Source organism: Tinamus guttatus, unplaced genomic scaffold (assembly GCF_059628265.1).
Source record: "Tinamus guttatus ecotype Peru unplaced genomic scaffold, ASM5962826v1 Tinamus_guttatus_pri_ptg000494l, whole genome shotgun sequence".
Lineage (NCBI taxonomy): Eukaryota > Metazoa > Chordata > Aves > Tinamiformes > Tinamidae > Tinamus > Tinamus guttatus.
In genome coordinates, this window is record NW_028289028.1 from 50,758 (window position 1) to 70,065 (window position 19,308).

General features: G+C 62.7%; 1 protein-coding gene and 2 non-coding genes across 3 annotated transcripts; 1 reads left to right on the plus strand and 2 right to left on the minus strand.

The window, feature by feature from the left end:
- Positions 1-4,018: 4,018 nt before the first annotated feature.
- LOC104568961 (ultraviolet-sensitive opsin) lies at positions 4,019-12,106 on the minus strand. The gene is made up of 5 exons (XM_088533347.1): positions 11,761-12,106; positions 11,522-11,690; positions 7,620-7,797; positions 7,313-7,540; positions 4,019-4,148 (listed from the first exon to the last, which is right to left on the minus strand). Exons 1-5 carry the CDS (start codon positions 12,104-12,106, stop codon positions 4,026-4,028), a joined length of 1,044 nt encoding a protein of 347 aa, XP_088389473.1. The 3' UTR covers positions 4,019-4,025.
- A 232-nt stretch (positions 12,107-12,338) lies between these two features.
- On the minus strand, positions 12,339-12,410 carry TRNAP-AGG (transfer RNA proline (anticodon AGG)). The gene has a single exon. It is a non-coding gene; the product is annotated as a tRNA-Pro (tRNA).
- A 2,627-nt stretch (positions 12,411-15,037) lies between these two features.
- On the plus strand, positions 15,038-15,109 carry TRNAP-AGG (transfer RNA proline (anticodon AGG)). Its single transcript has one exon. It is a non-coding gene; the product is annotated as a tRNA-Pro (tRNA).
- Positions 15,110-19,308: the final 4,199 nt, after the last annotated feature.

Consider the following 19,308-nt stretch of genomic DNA (forward strand, 5'->3'; position numbering starts at 1 on the left):
GAGCCTCCGGAGCCTCCGGAGCCTCCGGAGCACCCGGGGCGCTCCCGGCGATCCCGGCGATCCCGCTCCGATCCCGCGGGAAGGGAGCGATGCGAGGCCGGGAAGGAGCCCCCGCGCGGCCTCCCGGCCTCCCCTTCCCTTTGGAATTCCGCTTGGCTCCGCGGATTCGAGAGCAAAAAGCCGGAGAACAAGAGGGCCGGCTCCGGAGCGCGTTCCCGGCTCCGGAGCACGTTCCCAGTGCCGCCTCCGGAGCGCGTTCCCGGTGCCAGCTCCGGAGCGCATTCCCGGTGCCAGCTCCGGAGCGCATTCCCGGCGCCGGTTCCGGAGCGTGTTCCCGGTGCCAGCTCCGGAGCGCATTCCCGGTGCCGGTTCCGGAGCGCGTTCCCGGCCCTGGCTCCAGAGCACGTTCCCAGCTCCGGAGCACATTCCCGGCGCCGGCTCCGGACCGCATTCCCAGTGCCGGCTCCAGAGTGCGTTCCTGGTTCCGGAGCGCATTCCCAGCTCCGGAGCGCGTTCCCGGCGCCTCCGGATGGGGCGGCATCCCGGGCTCCGTGGGGGGATTTGCGGCCGCGCGGACTTCCCGGGAAAGCGCCTCCGTGTTCCCTATGTATCCTGTTATTCCATGTATTCCCAACGCGGCGCGCCGGCTCCGGGCGCTCTTCCCGCCTCGGAGGCGCCGCATTCCCGGGATACGGCCGGGAAGAGCCGCAGCGGCCCCCATCCCGGCGCTCCGGATCCGGGGATTGTCCCCACGGAGCCGCCGTCCCCCGGAGCCTCCCGGGGGCCTTTCCCGGTTTTCCTGTGTTTTATCCGATTCCGGCCGCGTGTGAGCGGGGAGCGGGAAGGGGCTCCCAATAAATCGGTTACACCGAGAGCCGGGTTGTGTCCATGGAGCCGCATCCCGATGGGAGCCGCATCCCGTCCGGAACCGCATCCCGTCCGGAGCCGCATTCCCATCCGGAACCGCATCCCGTCCGGAGCCGCATCCCGTCCGGAACCGCATCCCGCCGCTCCGGCCCGTCCGTGTCCCCATGTCCCTGTGTCCCTGTCCCCATCCTTATCCATGTCCCTGTCCCTGTCCCTTGCTTGTCCCTGGATCCGTGTTGGGGATGGGAAGGATTGGAGGAACCTCCCAGGTGGGCGGAGGGTGAATGGGAAGTGTGTGGGAAGCACATGGGAAGCACATGGGATGCACATGGGAAGTGCATGGGAAGCACATGGGAAGTGCATGGGAAGTACATGGGATGCACATGGGAAGCACATGGGAAGTGTATGGGAAGCACATGGGATGCACATGGGAAGTGCATGAGAAGTGTATGGGAAGTGCATGGGAAGCACATGGGAAGTGCATGGGAAGTGCATGGGAAGCGCATGGGAAGCGCATGGGAAACACATGAGAAGTGTATGGGAAGCACATGGGATGCACGGGGGGCCCATGGGAGGCGCATGGGAAGCGTGTGGGAAGTGCATGGGAAGTGGGAGGGATGTGGAAGGGAAGTGCATGGGACGCACATGGGAAGTGTATGGGAAGCACATGGGAAATGTGCAGGAAGTGCATGGGAAGTGCGCGGGAAGTGCACAGGGAGCTCATGGGAAGCGCATGGGAATCCATGGGAAGTGCATGGGAAGCACATGGGATGCACATGGGAAGTGCATGGGAAGTGCATGGGAAGCACATGGGATGCACATGGGAAGCGCATGGGAAGTGCATGGGAAACACATGAGAAGTGTATGGGAAGCACATGGGATGCATGGAGGGGCACATGGGAAATGTGGGAAGTGCGTGGGAAGTGCACAGAGACCATGCGGGAAGCACATGGGAAACACATGGGAAGCATGTGGGAAACACATGGGAAGCACGTGGGAAGCATGTGGGAAGCACATGGGAAGCACATGGGAAACACATGGGAAGCACGTGGGAAGCACGTGGGAAACACATGGGAAGCACGTGGGAAGCACGCTGGGAGCGCACAGGGAGCTCATGGGAAGCTCATGGGAGCTGCATGGGAAGCACATGGGAATGCATGGGAAGCACATGGGAAATGTGCAGGAAGTGCACGGGAAGTGCACGGGAAGTGCACAGGGAGCTCATGGGAAGCACATGGGAATGCATGGGAAGGACACGGGAGCACATGGGAAGCGCATGGGAAGGACATGGGAAGGACACAGGAGCTCATGGGAAGCGCATGGGAATGCATGGGAAGGACACGGGAAGGACACGGGAAGGACACGGGAAGGACACGGGAAGGCCACGGGAAGGCCACGGGAGCTCATGGGAATGCACGGGAAGGCCACGGGAAGGACACGGGAAGGACACGGGAAGGACACGGGAGCGCACGGAGCGCGGTCGCCCCGCGGAGCCGCCGGAGCCGTCGCTCCATCGGGAAGTGCCGGGAGCGGAGCCAAGGGGGGGGCTGGGAACGGCCGGGCGGTCCCGGCCTTGGTGCCCCCGGGTCCAGCCCTGCCCCACAGCTCAACCCCAGCCCTGCCCCATAGACGGGGCATGGCCCCCAGCCCCATAGATGGGGCTCAGACCCCCCAGCCCCATAGATGGGTGCTCAGCACCCCCAGCCCCACAGCTGGGGCTCAGTCTCCCCAGCCCCATAGATGGGTGCTCAGCACCTCCAGCCCCACAGCCGGGGCTCAGCCCCCCCAGCCCCATATGTGGTGCTCAGCACCTTCCAGCCCCATAGACAGAGGCTCAGCCCCACAGCCGGGACTCGGCCCCCCCAGCCCCATAGCTCGGTGCTCAGCACCTCCAGCCCCACAGCCGGGGCTCAGCCCCTCCAGCCCCATAGACAGGGGCTCAACCCCCCCAGCCCCATAGCTGGGTGCTCATCCCCCCCCAGCCCCATAGCTGGGTGCTCAGCCCCATAGCTGGGTGCTCATCCCCCCTCCAGCCCCATAGCTTGGTGCTCACCCCCCCCAGCCCCATAGCTGGGTGCTCAGCCCCCCTCCAGCCCCATAGACAGGGACTCAGCCCCCCCAGCCCCATAGCTGGGTGCTCACTCCCCCCAGCCCCATAGCTGGGTGCTCAGCCCCATAGCTGGGTGCTCATCCCCCCCCAGCCCCATAGACAGGGGCTCATCTCCCCCAGCCCCACAGCCGGTGCTCACCCCCCCAGCCCCATAGCTGGGTACTCAGCCCCATAGCTGGGTGCTCATCCCCCCCCCAGCCCCATAGCTCGGTGCTCACTCCCCCCAGCCCCATAGCTGGGTGCTCATCCCCCCTCCAGCCCCATAGACAGGGGCTCAGCCCCCCCAGCCCCATAGCTGGGTGCTCATCCCCCCTCCAGCCCCATAGACAGGGGCTCAGCCCTCCCAGCCCCATAGCTGGGTGCTCATCCCCCCTCCAGCCCCATAGACAGGGGCTCAGCCCCCCCAGCCCCATAGCTGGGTGCTCAGCCCCCCCAGCCCCATAGACAGGGCCTCAGCCCCCCCAGCCCCATAGCTGGGTGCTCAGCCCCATAGCTGGGTGCTCATCCCCCCTCCAGCCCCATAGACAGGGGCTCAGTCCCCCCAGCCCCATAGCTGGGTGCTCAGCCCCATAGCTGGGTGCTCATCCCCCCCCCCAGCCCCATAGACAGGGGCTCAGCCCCCCCAGCCCCATAGCTGGGTGCTCAGCCCCATAGCTGGGTGCTCATCCCCCCTCCAGCCCCATAGACAGGGGCTCAGTCCCCCCAGCCCCATAGCTCAGTGCTCACCCCCCCGAGCCCCATAGCTGGGTGCTCATCCCCCCCCCAGCCCCATAGACAGGGGCTCATCTCCCCCAGCCCCACAACCGGGGCTCAGTCCCCCCAGCCCCATAGCTCGGTGCTCACCCCCCCCAGCCCCATAGCTGGGTGCTCAGCCCCATAGCTGGGTGCTCATCCCCCCAGCCCCACAGCCAGGCGCCCGGCCCCACGGCGCTGCCCCACGGCGCTGCCCCACGAGCCGGCTCTGCGTTGCCTCCGCGGCGGCGCTTTATTTCCTCCCTACGTCTAGGCCGCCCTACGGCCCCGCGGGGCCCCGGCGTCCGGGGCGGGCTCAGCCGGGGCTCACCTGGCTGGAGGACACGGACGACACCTCCGTCCTCTGCGCCGAGCTCGACGCGTCCGACTCGTCCGTCATGGGCTTCCCGCACACGGTCTCCAGGATGCAGGCGCGGAACTGCGGGCCCCGGCGTCCGGGTCAGCCCCGCGCGGTCCCCACGTGTCCCCGGGTGTTCCTGGTCCCCAATGGATCCTGATCCCGGGTGTCCCCGTGTGGCCCTGGTCCCCAGTGGATCCCGGTCCCTGCTGTCCCCACGTGTCCCCGGGTGTCCCTGGTCCCCAATGGATCCCGGTCCCTGCTGTCCCCACGTGTCCCCATGTGTCCCTGGTCCCCAGTGTATCCTGCTCCTGGGTGTCCCTTGTCCCCGGATTGTCCTGCTCCCAGGTGTCCCCGGGTGTTCCTGGTCCCCAATGTGCCCCACTCCCTGGTGTCCCTGGTCCCTGAAGTGCCCTGATCCCGGGTGTCCCCATGTGTCCCTGTTCCCGGTGGATCCCGCTCCCTGGTGTCCCTGGTCCCCGGATTGCCCTGATCCCGGGTGTCCCCGTGTGGCCCTGGTCCCCAATGTGTCCCGCTCCTGGGTGTCCCCGGTGCCCAAAGCGTCCTGCCCCTGGGCGTCCCCATGTGTCCCTGGTCCCCAGTGGATCCCGGTCCCTGCTGTCCCCGGGTGTCCCTGGTCCCCAATGTGTCCTGCTCCCGGGTGTCCCCGGTGCCCAAAGCATCCTGCCCCCGGGTGTCCCCCTGTGTCCCTGGTCCCCAGTGTGTCCCACTCCTGGGTGTCCCTGGTCCCCGGATTGCCCTGATCCCGGGTGTCCCCGTGTGTCCCTGTTCCCGGTGGATCCCACTCCTGGGTGTCCCCGTGTGTCCCTGGTCCCCAATGTGTCCTGCTCCCGGGTGTCCCTGGTGCCCAAAGCGTCCTGCTCCCGGATGTCCCTGTGTGTTCCTGGTCCCCAGTGGATTCCGCTCCCGGGTGTCCCCGGTCCCCGAAGTGCCCTGATCCTGGGTGTCCCCGTGTGTCCCTGTTCCCAGTGGATCCCGCTCCCGGGTGTCCCCATGTGTCCCTGGTCCCCAATGTGTCCCTCTCCCAGGTGTCCCCGGTGCCCAAAGCGTCCTGCTCCTGGGTGTCCCTGTGTGTCTCTGGTCCCTGGTGTCCCTGGTCCCCAGTGGATCCCGCTCCCTTAGTGTCCCCAGGTGTCCCCGGTGCCCAAAGCGTCCTGCTCCTGGGTGTCCCTGTGTGTCTCTGGTCCCTGGTGTCCCTGGTCCCCAGGTGTCCCCAGTCTCCAAAGCGTTCTGCTCCTGGATGTCCCCATGTGTCCCTTGTCCCTTGGTGTCCCCAGTCTCCAAAGCGTCCTGCTCCGGGGTGTCCCTTGGTGTCTCTGGGTGTCCCAAAGCAGCTTGATCCCTGGTGCTGAGGGATGTCCCTGGGTCTCCCGTGTCACCGGAGCAGCCTGATCCCTGGGTGTCCCCGAGCATCCCCGGACGTCCCCAGGGCTCCTGTGTCCCCATGTGTCCCCGCTCCCTCAGTTCTTGTGTGTCCCTGTGTGTCCCTGGTCCCCAGAGCATCCCTGGACACCCCTGGGGACGTTGGGGTGTCCTCGGCCCCGGGGCCTCCTTGGTCACGGGTGTCCCCAGGGATCCTGGTCCTTGGGTGGCTCCAGTCCTCGTGTGTCCCCAGAGCTCTCTGCTCTCCAGTCTCCACGTGTCCCCGCATGTCCTTGGTCCCCAATCCCTGCATGTCCCCACGTGTCCTGATCCCCCATTCCTGAATCCCCCGAGGTGTCCCTGGTCCCCAGTGTCTCCATGCATCACTGGACTCTGCTCCCTTAGTGTCCCTTGATGTCCTGCTCTCCAGTCTCCAAATGTCCCCACGTGTCCCTGATCCCCCCTCCCCAGTCTTATGTCCCCCCAGATGTCCCTGGTGCCCAATTGTCTCCATGCATTGCTGGACTCTGGTCTCTTGGTGTCCCCAGACGTCCTGCTCTCCAGTCCCCAGATGTCCCCACGTGTCCCTGATCCCCCATTCCTGCATCCCCCCATATGTCCCTGGTCCCCAGTGTCTCCATGGATCGCTGGACTCCAGTCCCTTAGAGTCCCTTGATGTCCTGCTCTCCAGTCTCCAGATGTCCCCAGGTGTCCCTGATCCCCCAGAGATGTCCCTGGTCCCCAGTGTCTCCATGGATCAACTGGACTCCAGCGATGTCCCCATGTGTCCCTGATCCCCCAGTCTTATGTGCCCCGATGTCCCTGGTCCCCAGTATCTCCATGGATCGCTGGACTCCAGTCCCTTCGTGTCCCCAGACGTCCTGCTCGCCAGTCCCCAATGTCCCCATGTGTCCCTGATCCCCCAGTCTTATGTCTCCCGAGATGTCCCTGGTCCCCAGTATCTCCATGCATCGCTGGACACCGTTCCCTTGGTGTCCCCAAACATCCTGCTCACCAGTCCCCCAGATGTCCCCATGTGTCCCTGATCCCCCATTCCTGCATCCCCCCATATGTCCCTGGTCTCCAAGTGTCTCCATGGATCGCTTGACTCCAGTCCCTTGGCGTCCCCAGATGTCCCCATGTGTCCCTGATCCCCCAGTCTTATGTCCCCTGAGATGTCCCTGGTCTCCAAGTGTCTCCATGGGTCTCTTGACTCCGGTCCCTTGGTGTCCCCAGATGTCCTGCTCTCCAGTCTCCAAATGTCCCCATGTGTCCCTGATCCCCCAGAGATGTTCCTGGTCCCCGGTGTCTCCATGGATCGCTGGACTCCAGTCCCTTGGTGTCCCCAAACGTCCTGCTCACCAGTCTCCAATGTCCCCCATGTGTCCTTGATCCCTCATTCCTGAATCTCCCCATATGTCCCTGGTCCCCAAGTGTCTCCATGCACCGCTGGACTCCAGTCCCTTGGTGTCCCCAAACGTCCTGCTCACCAGTCTCCAATGTCCCCATGTGTCCTTGATCCCTCATTCCTGAACCCCCCATATGTCCCTGGTCCCCAGTGTCTCCATGGATCACTGGACTCCAGCGATGTCCCCATGTGTCCCTGATCCCCCAGTCTTATGTCCCCCCGATGTCCCTGGTCCCCAGTATCTCCATGCACCGCTGGATTCCAGTCCTTTGGTGTCCCCAAACGTCCTGCTCACCAGTCTCCAATGTCCCCAAGTGTCCCTGATCCCCCATTCCTGAATCCCCCTGATGTCCCTGGTCCCCAGTGTCTCCATGCACCGCTGCACCCCAGCGATGTCCCCGGTGTCCCCGGTGTCCCCGGTGTCCCCAGCCGCCCCGCGCGGCGGCGGCGGCACCTGCTTGTTCATGAAGCAGTAGATGATGGGGTTGTAGACGCAGGAGCTCTTGGAGAAGAAGGCGGGGATGGTGACGAGGCGCAGGTCGAGGCCGTGCGCGCGGTTGTTCACCATGTACATGGCGAGCGCCGCGTAGGGCACGTAGCACACGCAGAAGGAGCCCACCATGACCACCACCATGCGCGACACCTCCCGCTCCGCCTTCTGCGTCGTGGCCGACTCCTGCTGCTGCGGCGGCCACCTGCGGGGACGCCGGGCGTTGTCACCCCGCGTGTCCCCCGCGCGTCACCCCGCGCGCGTCCCCCGCGCCGCTACTCACGGCCCGCAGGGCGCTCAGCAGCTGCGAGTAGGAGAAGACGATGAGCGAGAGGGGCACGATGAAGCAGAAGATGAAGAGGAACCAGGTGTAGTACTCGCTCTTGTACTTGGTGCCCACCGTGTACCAGTCAGGGCCGCACGAGCACTGCAGGCCCTCGGGGATGTACCTGCATGGGGCATGCGTGGCGCTTAGGGGTGGCCTGCATGGCGCCCTGCATTGCACCCTGCATGGCACCCTGCATGGCACCCTGCATTGCAGCCCAGTTTGCATCTTGCATTGCATCCTGCATGGCACCCTGCATGGCACCCTGCATTGCACCCTGCATTGCACCCCAGTTTGCATCCGGCATTGCACCCTGCATTGCATCTTGCATTGCACCCTGCATGGCACCCCTGCATTGCACCCCTGCATTGCAGCCCAGTTTGCATCTTGCATTGCATCCTGCATGGCACCCTGCACTGCATCTTGCATTGCACCCTGCATTGCACCCCAGTTTGCATCCTGCATAGCACCGTGCATTGCACCATGCATTGCACCCCAGTTTGCATCCTGCATTGCACTGTGCATTGCACACTGCATTGCACACTGCATTACACTCTGCATTGCATCTCAGTTTGCATCCTGCATTGCACCCTGCATTGCACCCTGCATTACACTCTGCATTGCACCCCAGTTTGCACCCTGCATTGCACCCTGCATTGCACCCTGCATTGCACCCCAGTTTGCATCCTGCATTGCACTGTGCATTGCACTCTGCATTGCACACTGCATTACACTCTGCATTGCATCTCAGTTTGCATCCCACATGGCACCCTGCATCGCACCCCAGAGTGCATCCTTCATTGCACCCCTCATTGCACCCTGCATTGCATCCCACATTGCCCCTTGCTTTGCACTCTACATCACATCCTGCATTGCACCCCAGTTTGCACCCTGCATTGCACTCTGCATTGCATCTCAGTTTGTATCCTGCACTGCACCCTGTGTTGCACCTCGGTTTGCAGCCTGCATGGTATCCTGCCTTGCACCCTGCTTGGTACTGCTGGGGTTGCCCCATATCCTGCACGGCACCTTGTGTGACACTGCTGGGGTGGCACAGTGCCTTGCATGGAACCCTGCAGGGGTTGCATCCCTGCACCACACTGCAGGGGCTGCATGGCACCCTGATGGGCACCCTGCACGGCTCCTTGCATGGTACTTTGCATTGCACCCTGCTTGGCACTGCTGAGGCTGCATCATGCCCTGCATTGTACCCTGCATGGCACCCAGCATCACATCCTACATTGCAGCCTACACGGCACCCTGCATGGCACTGCTGGGCCTGCACAGTGCACTGCATTGCAACTAGATTGCACCCTGCAATACACTCTGCACTGCACCCTGTACAGCACTGCTGGTGTTGCATAGCACCCTGCACTGCACCCTGCACTGTACCCTGTGTCACACCTTGCATCGCAACCTGTGCTGCATCCTGCATTGCACCCTGCATCACACCCTGCAATGCAGCCTACATTGTACCCTGCACTGCACCCTGCATTGCACCCCACATTGCACCCTGCATCACACCGTGCATTGCACCCTGCACTGCACGCTACATCACACCCTGCATTGCACCTTACATTGCGCCCTGCACTGCACCCTACACCACACGTTGCATTGCGCCCTGCATTGCACCTTACATTGCACCTAGCATTGCACCCCACATTGCACCCTGCACTGCACCCTATTTTGCACCTTACATTGCACCTAGCATTGCATCCTACATTGCACCCTGCACTGCACCCTGCAACACACCCTGCATTGCACTCTACATTTCACCTTGCAGTGTACCCTACACTAAACGTTGCATTGCGCCCTACATTGCACCTTACATTGCACCCTGCACTGCACCCTATTTTGCACCCTACATTGCACTTAGCATTGCACCCTACATTGCACCTAGCATTGCCCCCTATATTGCGTCCTGCACTGCACCCTATTTTGCACCTAGCATTGCACCCTACATTGCACCTAGCATTGCACCCTATATTGCGCCCTGCACTGTACCCCATTTTGCACCTAGCATTGCACCCTACATTGCACCCTGCACTGCACCCTATTTTGCACCTAGCATTGCACGCTACATTTCACCCAGCATTGCACCCTACATTGCGCCCTGCACCACACGTTGCATTGCGCCCCACATTGCACCTTACATTGCACCTAGCATTGCACCCCGCATTGCACCTTGCACCGCACCCTCTATTGCACCCTGCACTGCACCCTATTTTGCACCTTACATTGCACCTAGCATTGCATCCTATATTGCACCCTACATTGCGCCCTGCACTGCACCCTACATTGCACCTAGCATTGCACCCTACATTGCACCCTACATCGTGCCCTGCACTGCACTCTCTATTGCACCTTACATTTCACCTTGCACTGCACCCTACACCACACGTTGCACTGTGCCCTGCATTGCACCTAGCATTGCACCCCACATTGCGCCCTACACTGCACCCTGCACCGCACCCTCTATTGCACCCTATTTTGCACCTCGCATTACACCCTGCACTGCACCCTATTTTGCACCTTGCATTGCACCCTGCACTGCACCCTACACCACGTGTTGCATTGCGCCCCGCATTGCACCTTGCACCCTCTATTGCACCCTATTTTGCACCTCGCATTACACCCTGCACTGCACCCTATTTTGCACCTTGCATTGCACCCTGCACTGCACCCTACACCACATGTTGCATTGCGCCCCGCATTGCACCTTGCACCCTCTATTGCACCCTATTTTGCACCTTGCATTACACCCTGCACTGCACCCTATTTTGCACCTTGCATTGCACCCTGCACTGCACCCTACACCACATGTTGCATTGCGCCCCGCATTGCACCTTGCACCCTCTATTGCACCCTATTTTGCACCTCGCATTACACCCTGCACTGCACCCTATTTTGCACCTTGCATTGCACCCTGCACTGCACCCTACACCACATGTTGCATTGCGCCCCGCATTGCACCCTATTTTGCACCTAGCATTGCACCCCACATTGCGCCCTGCACCGCACCCTCTATTGCACCCTATTTTGCACCTTGCATTGCACCCTGCACTGCACCCTACACCACATGTTGCATTGCGCCCCGCATTGCACCCTATTTTGCACCTAGCATTGCACCCCACATTGCGCCCTGCACCGCACCCTCTATTGCACCCTATTTTGCACCTTGCATTGCACCCTGCACTGCACCCTACACCACACGTTGCATTGCGCCCTGCATTGCACCTTGCACCCTCTATTGCACCCTATTTTGCACCTCGCATTACACCCTGCACTGCACCCTATTTTGCACCTTGCATTGCACCCTGCACTGCACCCTACACCACCCGTTGCATTGCGCCCCGCATTGCACCTTGCACCCTCTATTGCACCCTATTTTGCACCTCGCATTACACCCTGCACTGCACCCTATTTTGCACCTTGCATTGCACCCTGCACTGCACCCTGCACCACCCGTTGCATTGCGCCCCGCGTTGCACCTTGCACCCTCTATTGCACCCTATTTTGCACCTCGCATTACACCCTGCACTGCACCCTACTTTGCACCTTGCATTGCACCCTGCACTGCACCCTACACCACACGTTGCATTGCGCCCCACATTGCACCCTATTTTGCACCTAGCATTGCACCCCACATTGCGCCCTGCACCGCACCCTCTATTGCACCCTATTTTGCACCTTGCATTACACCCTGCACTGCACCCTATTTTGCACCTTGCATTGCACCCTGCACTGCACCCTACACCACACGTTGCATTGCGCCCCGCATTGCACCTTGCACCCTCTATTGCACCCTATTTTCCACCTCGCCTCGCACCCTCCGCGGCGCCACCGACCTGCTCCATCCGAAGAAGGGCGGCACGGAGACGCCGACGCCGATGACCCAGGTGGCGGCCACCACGCCGAGCGCGTGCTTGGCGTTGAAGCGGAAGTTGCCGAAGGGCTTGCAGATGACGATGTAGCGCTCGAAGGCCAGGAAGGCCAGCGACCAGCCCGTCACCAGCCCTGCGGAGGGGACAGCGCGGTGGCCCCGGTCCCCGCGCCCGCGCGGGCCGCCCCGCCGCGCGTCACCTACCCGCCGTGGAGCCCATGAAGCCCTCGAGGGCGCAGAGGTGCCGCCCGAAGATGAAGTAGCCCTGCGAGCTGGCGATGAAGACCATGAAGACGCAGAAGACGCAGAAGATGAAGCCGCCCAGGCTGATGTTGACCAGGATGTAGTTGAGCGGCTGCCGCAGCTTCTTGTACTTGACGGTGACCACCAGCACGATGGCGTTGAGCGGCGTGCCCACGAAGAACACGACGCCCATGAAGGCCGTCTGCAGGTAGAAGGCCCAGGGCGGCGCGATGTGGTACTGGGGCCCGTCCCAGGGCCCCACCGAGGACACGTTCTCGAACAGGTAGAAGTCCTCGTCCCCCGACATGGTGGCGGCGGCGGCGGCGCCCGCCGCGGTCCCCCCCTTCATATAGGGCCGCCAAGCCGCTTAGCGGGGATCAGGCTTCGTCCGGGGCAAACGCGGGGATTAGGGGGGCTAAGACCCTTCCTCCTGCCCCTAAGCCCCGCTCAGGGCCTAATCGCCGCCCTAAGCCGATTGCCGGGGATTGGGGGGGCTCCGGCCTTGGGGACGCGGCGGTGGCACCGCCAAAAAAGTAATGGGGCTCGTCCGGGATTTGAACCCGGGACCTCTCGCACCCTAAGCGAGAATCATACCCCTAGACCAACGAGCCGCGTGGGGGTGTTCCTCTGTGACCCCCCCCACGGACGTGTCACCCCGTGTCACCCCCCCCAGGAGTGGGGGTGACACCCCGGGGTGTCCCCGCGCAAGGGGACCGGCTCTGCAATGCATTGCAGGGGGTACATTGCTGATGGTGACTGCAAGTGAGTGCAATGCTGCATGCACTGCATTGCAGATGGGTGCATTGCAGGGGGATGCATTGCAGGGGGTACATTGCTGATGGTGACTGCAAGTGAGTGCAATGCTGCATGCACTGCATTGCAGGGGGATGCATTGCAGGGGGTACATTGCTGAGGGTGACTGCAAGTGAGTGCAATGCTGCATGCACTGCATTGCAGGGGGATGCATTGCAGGGGGTGCATTGCTTAGAGTGATTGCAGACAGGTGCAATGCTGCAGGCACTGCATTGCAGATGGGTGCATTGCTGGGAGTGCATTGCAGGGGGTGCATTGCTGAGGGTGACTGCAGGTGAGTGCAATGCTGCATGCACTGCATTGCAGATGGGTGCATTGCTGGGGGTGCATTGCTAGGGATGCATTGCTGAGGGTGACTGCAGACAGGTGCAATGCTGCACGCACTGCATTGCAGGGGGATGCATTGCAGGGGGATGCATTGCAGGGGGTGCATTGCTAAGGGTGACTGCAGGTGAGTGCAATGCTGCATGCACTGCATTGCAGATGGATGCATTGCTGGGGGTGCATTTCTGAGGGGTGCACTGCTCACTGCATTGCTAGGGTGCATTGCCAAGGGGTGCATTTCTAGTGTGTGTTGCTGGGGGCTGCATTACTGGGGTGATAGCAGATAGGTGCATTGCTGGGGTGCCATGCTGTACTTTGCATTGCAATGATTGCAGTGACTGCAGATGGGTGCAGTTGGGTGTCTTGCTAGGGGCACATCACTGTGTTGCATTGCTGGGGGTGATTGCAGATGGATGCAATACTGCATGCATTGGTGGGGGTGCATTGTTGGGTGGGGACATTGCTGGGTGATGCAATGCTGGGGGTGCACTTCTGCGCACTGCAGGGCTGGGTGCATTGCTGAAAGCTGCAGCAGGGCGCAGTTGCAGAGGGTGCAATACTGGTGGGTGGTTGCAGAGGGTGCAATCCTTGGGGGTGGTTGCAGAGGGGTGCAATGCTGGCTGCATTGCTGGGGGTGCTGCTGAGGGGGAAATTGTGCAGGTACCTTCCTGAGGGGTATGCTGGGGATCTGATTGATTGGGGGTCTGATTGCAGAGGGGTTTGCTATAGGGAGGTGCATTTCTGGGTGCATTGCTGGGGAGTGCATTTCGGAGTGCCTTGCTGGGGCATTAGCAGGGATTGCATCGCTGGGGGTGATTGCAGACGGGTGCAGAGCTCGGTGCATTGCTGCAGGGACTTTGCTGTGCAGGGATGGAGAACACTGCCAGATGCATTGCCGAGGTGCTCTGCAGGGGAGCGATTGCACCGGGGTGCAGTGCTGCATGCACTGGGGGGAGGTGTTTCTGGGAGGGGGAAATTTGCAGGGGGTGCATTACGGGGTGGGGGGGTTGATTGCAGTGAGTTGCATTGCTGGGGGGTGCCTTGCAGGAGGTGCATTACAGTGGGGGGAGTTGTTTGCAGGGGGTGCATTTTGAGGGGGTTGCTTGCAGGGGGTGCATTGCTGGGGGTGCCTTGCAGGGTTTGCATTGCTGGGGGGGGGGTGTTTGCAGGGATTGCATTTCGGGGGGGTTGTTTGCAGGGGGTTGCATTGCTGGGGGGGTTGTTTGCAGGGATTGCATTTCGGGGGGGTTGTTTGCAGGGATTGCATTGCTGGGGGGGCTGTTTGCAGGGGGTGCATTGCTGGGGTTGTTTGCAGGGGCTGCATTGCTGGGGGGTTGTTTGCAGGGGCTGCACTGCTGGGGTTGTTTGCAGGGTTTGCATTGCTGGGGGTTGTTTGCAGGGACTGCATTGCTGGGGTTGTTTGCAGGGGGTTGCATGGCTGGGGGTGTTGTTTGCAGGGGTTGCATTGCTGGGGTTGTTTGCAGGGGCTGCATTGCTGGGGGGTTGTTTGCAGGGGGTGCATTGCTGGGGTTGTTTGCAGGGGGTGCATTGCTGGGGGGGGTTGTTTGCAGGGGGTTGCATTGCTGGGGGTGTTTGCAGGGTTTGCATTGCTGGGGGGGTTGTTTGCAGGGACTGCATTGCTGGGGTTGTTTGTAGGGGGTTGCATTGCTGTGGTTGTTTGCAGGGTTTGCATTGCTGGGGGGTTGTTTGCAGGGTTTGCATTGCTGGGGGTGTTTGCAGGGGCTGCATTGCTGGGGTTGTTTGTAGGGGGTTGCATTGCTGCGGTTGTTTGCAGGGTTTGCATTGCTGGGGGGTTGTTTGCAGGGTTTGCATTGCTGTGGTTGTTTGCAGGGTTTGCATTGCTGGGGGTGTTTGCAGGGGGTTGCATTGCTGGGGACGCCTTGCAGGCGGCATTCCCGGCGGCGGGGGCACCGCTGCAGCCGGCGGCACTGCAGGACGTGTCACAACGTGCAGCGCCGCACGGGGGGCAGGACGGGCCGTGGCCGGGGACACTGCAGGCCCGGGAAGCAGGAGGGTCACAGGGGGGTCCCCACGTCCCCGCGGCTGCAGGACACGGGGCGCCCGGGCACCCTCTCCGCGCGGCTCGTTGGTCTAGGGGTATGATTCTCGCTTAGGGTGCGAGAGGTCCCAGGTTCAAATCCCGGACGAGCCCGCTTTTTGGTTCGTTATATATTTTTTTAATATCCCTTTTTTGCCCCAGGGTGCAGAGGCTGGGGACGGCAGCACCTTTATGCCACGTCCCCGCGCCACGTCCCCATGCCACGTCACCATTCCACATCCCCACGCAATGTCCCCGCACCACGTCCCCATTCCACATCCCGACACCACGTCCCCATGTGATGTTCCCCCTCCACGTCCCCATGCCACATTCCCGCACCACGTCCCCGTGCAATGTCCCCGCACCACGTCCCCATGCAGTGTCCCCGCACCATGTCCCCACGCAATGTCCCCGCACCATGTCCCCATACCACGTCCCCATTCCACATCCCGACACCACGTCCCCATATGATGTTCCCCCTCCACGTCCCCATGCCACATTCCCACACCACGTCCCCATGCAGTGTCCCCGCGCCACATCCCCACGCTATGTCCCCAAGCCATGTCCCTATACCACGTCCCTGCGCCACGTCCCCATGCAACGTCCCTGTACCACATCCCTATGCTGTGTCCCTGCACCACGTCCTCATGCCACATTCCCTGCCGTGTCCCCATGCAATGTCCTCACACCACGTCCCCACTCCACGTCCCCATGCCACTTTCCCATGCCACATCCCTGCACCACGTCCCCATGCCGTGTCCATGCACCACGTCCTCATGCCACATTCCCCGCCACATCCGCATGCCACGTCCCCACGCCACATCCCCATGCCATGTCCCCACTCCATGTCCCCATGCCACGTCCCTATGCCACGTCCCCCCATCAAATGCGCACACCATGTCCCCATGCCAGGTCCCCACTCCATGTCCCCACACCATGTCCCCACACCATGTCCCCACACAAGGTCCCCACTCCACGTCCCCACGCCACATCCCCATGCCACGTCCCCACTCCATGTCCCCACGCCATGTCCCCACTCCATGTCCCCATGCCACGTCCCCATGCCACGTCCCCCCATCAAATCTGCACACCATGTCCCCACGCCATGTCCCCACTCCATGTCCCCACGCCACATCCCCCACGCCATGTCCCCACTCCACGTCCCCACTCCACGTCCCCACGCCATGTCCCCACTCCATGTCCCCATGCCACGTCCCCATGCCACGTCCCCCCATCAAATCCGCACACCATGTCCCCATGCCAGGTCCCCACACCATGTCCCCATGACATGTCCCCCACGCCGTGTCCCCAGACCACGTCCCCATGCCACATCCCCATGCCACGTCTCCCCATCAAATCCGCACACCATGTCCCCACGCCAGGTCCCCACTCCATGTCCCCACTCCACGTCCCCACGCCACATCCCCCACGCCACGTCCCCATGCCACGTCCCCACTCCACGTCCCCGCGCCCCGTCCCCGCGCAGGAAGGACGAGGGGCCCAAGCGGCTTAGGGCGCCCGCCCGGCGCGGGCAGGATTAAGGGCGGCCGCGCTGAGCTGCTTAGGTGCCCGGGGGCTATAAAAGCCCCTGTGCCCCCCGCGCCCACCGGGCTCCGTGACGGACGGGGGACGGGGACACTGCGGCGGGTGGCACGGGGCTGGCACAGGGCTGCTCTGGATGCCCCCAGCACCGGCGGTGTGAGCGTGCAAGCACGAGCGCGTGTGCAATGGGCATCGTGTGTGTGCCCAGGGACCGTGCATGTCCCCGTAGGTGCATGTGTGAGCGTGCATGCACGTGTGCATGTGTCAGCATGCCTAGGCGGCTGCATGCATGCACACGGATGCGTGTGTCCATGCGTGTGCACGGCTGCACACCTCGGTGGTCATGCATGTGCATGTGGATGTGGTGGGCATGGGTGCATGCCCTGCTGCTTGGGTGCATGCACTGGTGCAAGCGCGCAATGCATGTGCCTCTGCATGTGCGCTCTGGTGTGCATGGCTGCATGCCTGGGTGTTTGCGTGCATGCACTGGTGCACGTGCACGCCAGTGTGCACTGCTGCACGAGTGCATGCACTGGTGCACATGCACAATGCACGGCCGGGTGCTCGTGTGCATGCACTGGTGCATGCGCACGCTGCATGACGGGGTGCAGGTCTGGATGCAGGAGCGCACGCGTCGTGGCCATGCGCCTGGCGGGCAGGTGGTTGTGCTGTCCCTGCGTGCCGTGGGGACAACGATGGGGACAACGATGGGGACAGGGATGGGGACAGCGATGGGGACAGGGGGGCTGGGCCAGGACGGGGCTCCCCGGCTCCTCCCGCCGGCGGCGCGGCGCTGCGCTGCCCGCGGCTCCGCTCGGCCCGGTTTGGTTCGGTCCGGTTTGGCTCAGCCCGGCTCTCTTTGACTCAGTTTTCCTTGGCCCGGTTCGGCCCAGTTCGGCCCTGTTCAGCTCCGTTCGCCTTGGCCCGGTTCGTATCGGTTCTGCTCGGCCCGGTCCGGCCCCGGGACGGGCGAGCAGGGATGGGCGCTCGGAGTGACGTCACCGCATCACTTATGACGTCATCGCCCCCCCCCCCCCCCGCCGCCCACCGACTTCCCCCGCATCCCCTGCACGGCCCCCCCTCCCCGGTGCACACCCCCCCCCGCAACAACCCCCGACCCCAACAACCCTCCCCATGCACAACCGCTACCCCTGCAACAACCTCCCTATGCACAACCCTCCCCATGCACAACCGCTACCCCTGCAACAAACCTCCCTATGCACAACCCTCCCCATGCACAACCCTCCCCATGCACAACTGCTACCCCTGCAACAACCCTCCCCATGCACAACCCTCCCCATGCACAACCGCTACCCCTGCAACAACCCTCCCTATGCACAACCCTCCCCATGCACAACCGCTACCCCTGTAACAACCCTCCCCATGCACAATACCCCCATGCACAACTGCTACCCCTGCAACAACCCTCCCCATGCACAACCCTCCCCATGCACAACCCTCCCCATGCACAGCAGCTACCCCTGCACAACACCCCCATGCACAACCCCAAACCCTGCACAACCCTCCCCATGCACAGCAGCTACCCCTGCACAACACCCCCATGCACAACCCCAAACCCTGCACAACCCTCCCCATGCACAGCAGCTACCCCTGCACAACACCCTCATGCACAACCCCAAACCCTGCACAACCCTCCCCATGCACAGCCGCTGCCCCCGCACAGCCCCCAACCACACAACCCCCGCCATGCACAGCCGCTACCCCTTCACAACCCCCCTGCACAACCCGCTCACGCACAACCCTCCCCATGCACAACAGCTGCCCCTGCCATTGTTACTCCTGCACAACCCGCCATGCACAACCCCCCATGCACAACAGCTGCCGCTGCACAACTGCTACTCTTGCACAACCCCCCATGCACAACCCTCCCTGTGCACAACAGCTGCCCCTGCACAATCGCTACCCCTGCACAACCCTCCTGCACAACCCTCCCTATGCACAACCCTCCTGCACAACCCTCCCCGTGCACAACCCTCCCCGTGCGCACACCCGTCCTTGCTGCACAGCTCTGTCCCCTGGCACAGTCCCTCCACAGCCGGCGCAGGGTCTCGCTGCACCGGGTGTTGGGTGCAGGGTGTTGTTGCGCTGGGTGCAGGGGGTTGTTGCGCTGGGTGCAGGGTGTTGTTGTGCTGGGCGTTGTTGCACTGGGTGTGGGCTGTGGGTGCTCGGTGTGGGGTGTGGGTGCCGGTTTGGGGACACAGAGCTGTGGGTGCTGGTGACGCTCTGGCTGCTGGGTGGGGGCACTGAGGGTGTGCTGGGTGCTCTATGGGGTGCTGGGTACTCTATGGGGTGTGGGGCGCTCTATGGGGTGCTGGGTGCTCTATGGGGTGCTGGGTGCTCTATGGGGTGTTGGAGATGGGATGCTGGGTGCTCTATGGGGTGGTGGGCGTTCTATGGGGTGCTGGGCGCTCTACGGGGTGCTGGGCGCTCTATGGGGTGCTGGGCACTCTATAGGGTGGTGGGTGCTCTATAGGGTGCGGAGCGCTCTATGGGGTGCTGGGTGCTCTATGAGGTGCTGGACATGGGGTGCAGGCACCGATGGAGCTGGGGCGCTAGAATCCAGCACAGGAACTGGGATGGGACATGGGGTGCCGGGCTCCCAGCACCAAGGAATGGGCCGGGAGTCCCAGTGGGGGACAAGGTCCTGTGGGTGCAGGATGTGGGTCCTGGTCCTGCTCTGGGTGCTGGTGTCAGGCATGGGTGCTAGTGCAGGCCTGGAATGGGTGCTGGTCCTGCTCTGGGTGCAGAAT

What these genes read in the sequence shown, in the direction of transcription:
- LOC104568961 (XM_088533347.1), bottom strand. Translation starts at nt 12,106, where the DNA reads ATGTCGGGGGACGAGGACTTCTACCTGTTCGAGAACGTGTCCTCGGTG. An exon ending in CTTCATGGGCTCCACGGCGG is followed by an intron (nt 11,691 to 11,760) that starts GTAGGTGACGCG and finishes TCCCCTCCGCAG; the next exon opens with GGCTGGTGACGGGCTGGTCG. An exon ending in ACTGCTTCATGAACAAGCAG is followed by an intron (nt 4,149 to 7,312) that starts GTGCCGCCGCCG and finishes CGGGGCCCGCAG; the next exon opens with TTCCGCGCCTGCATCCTGGA.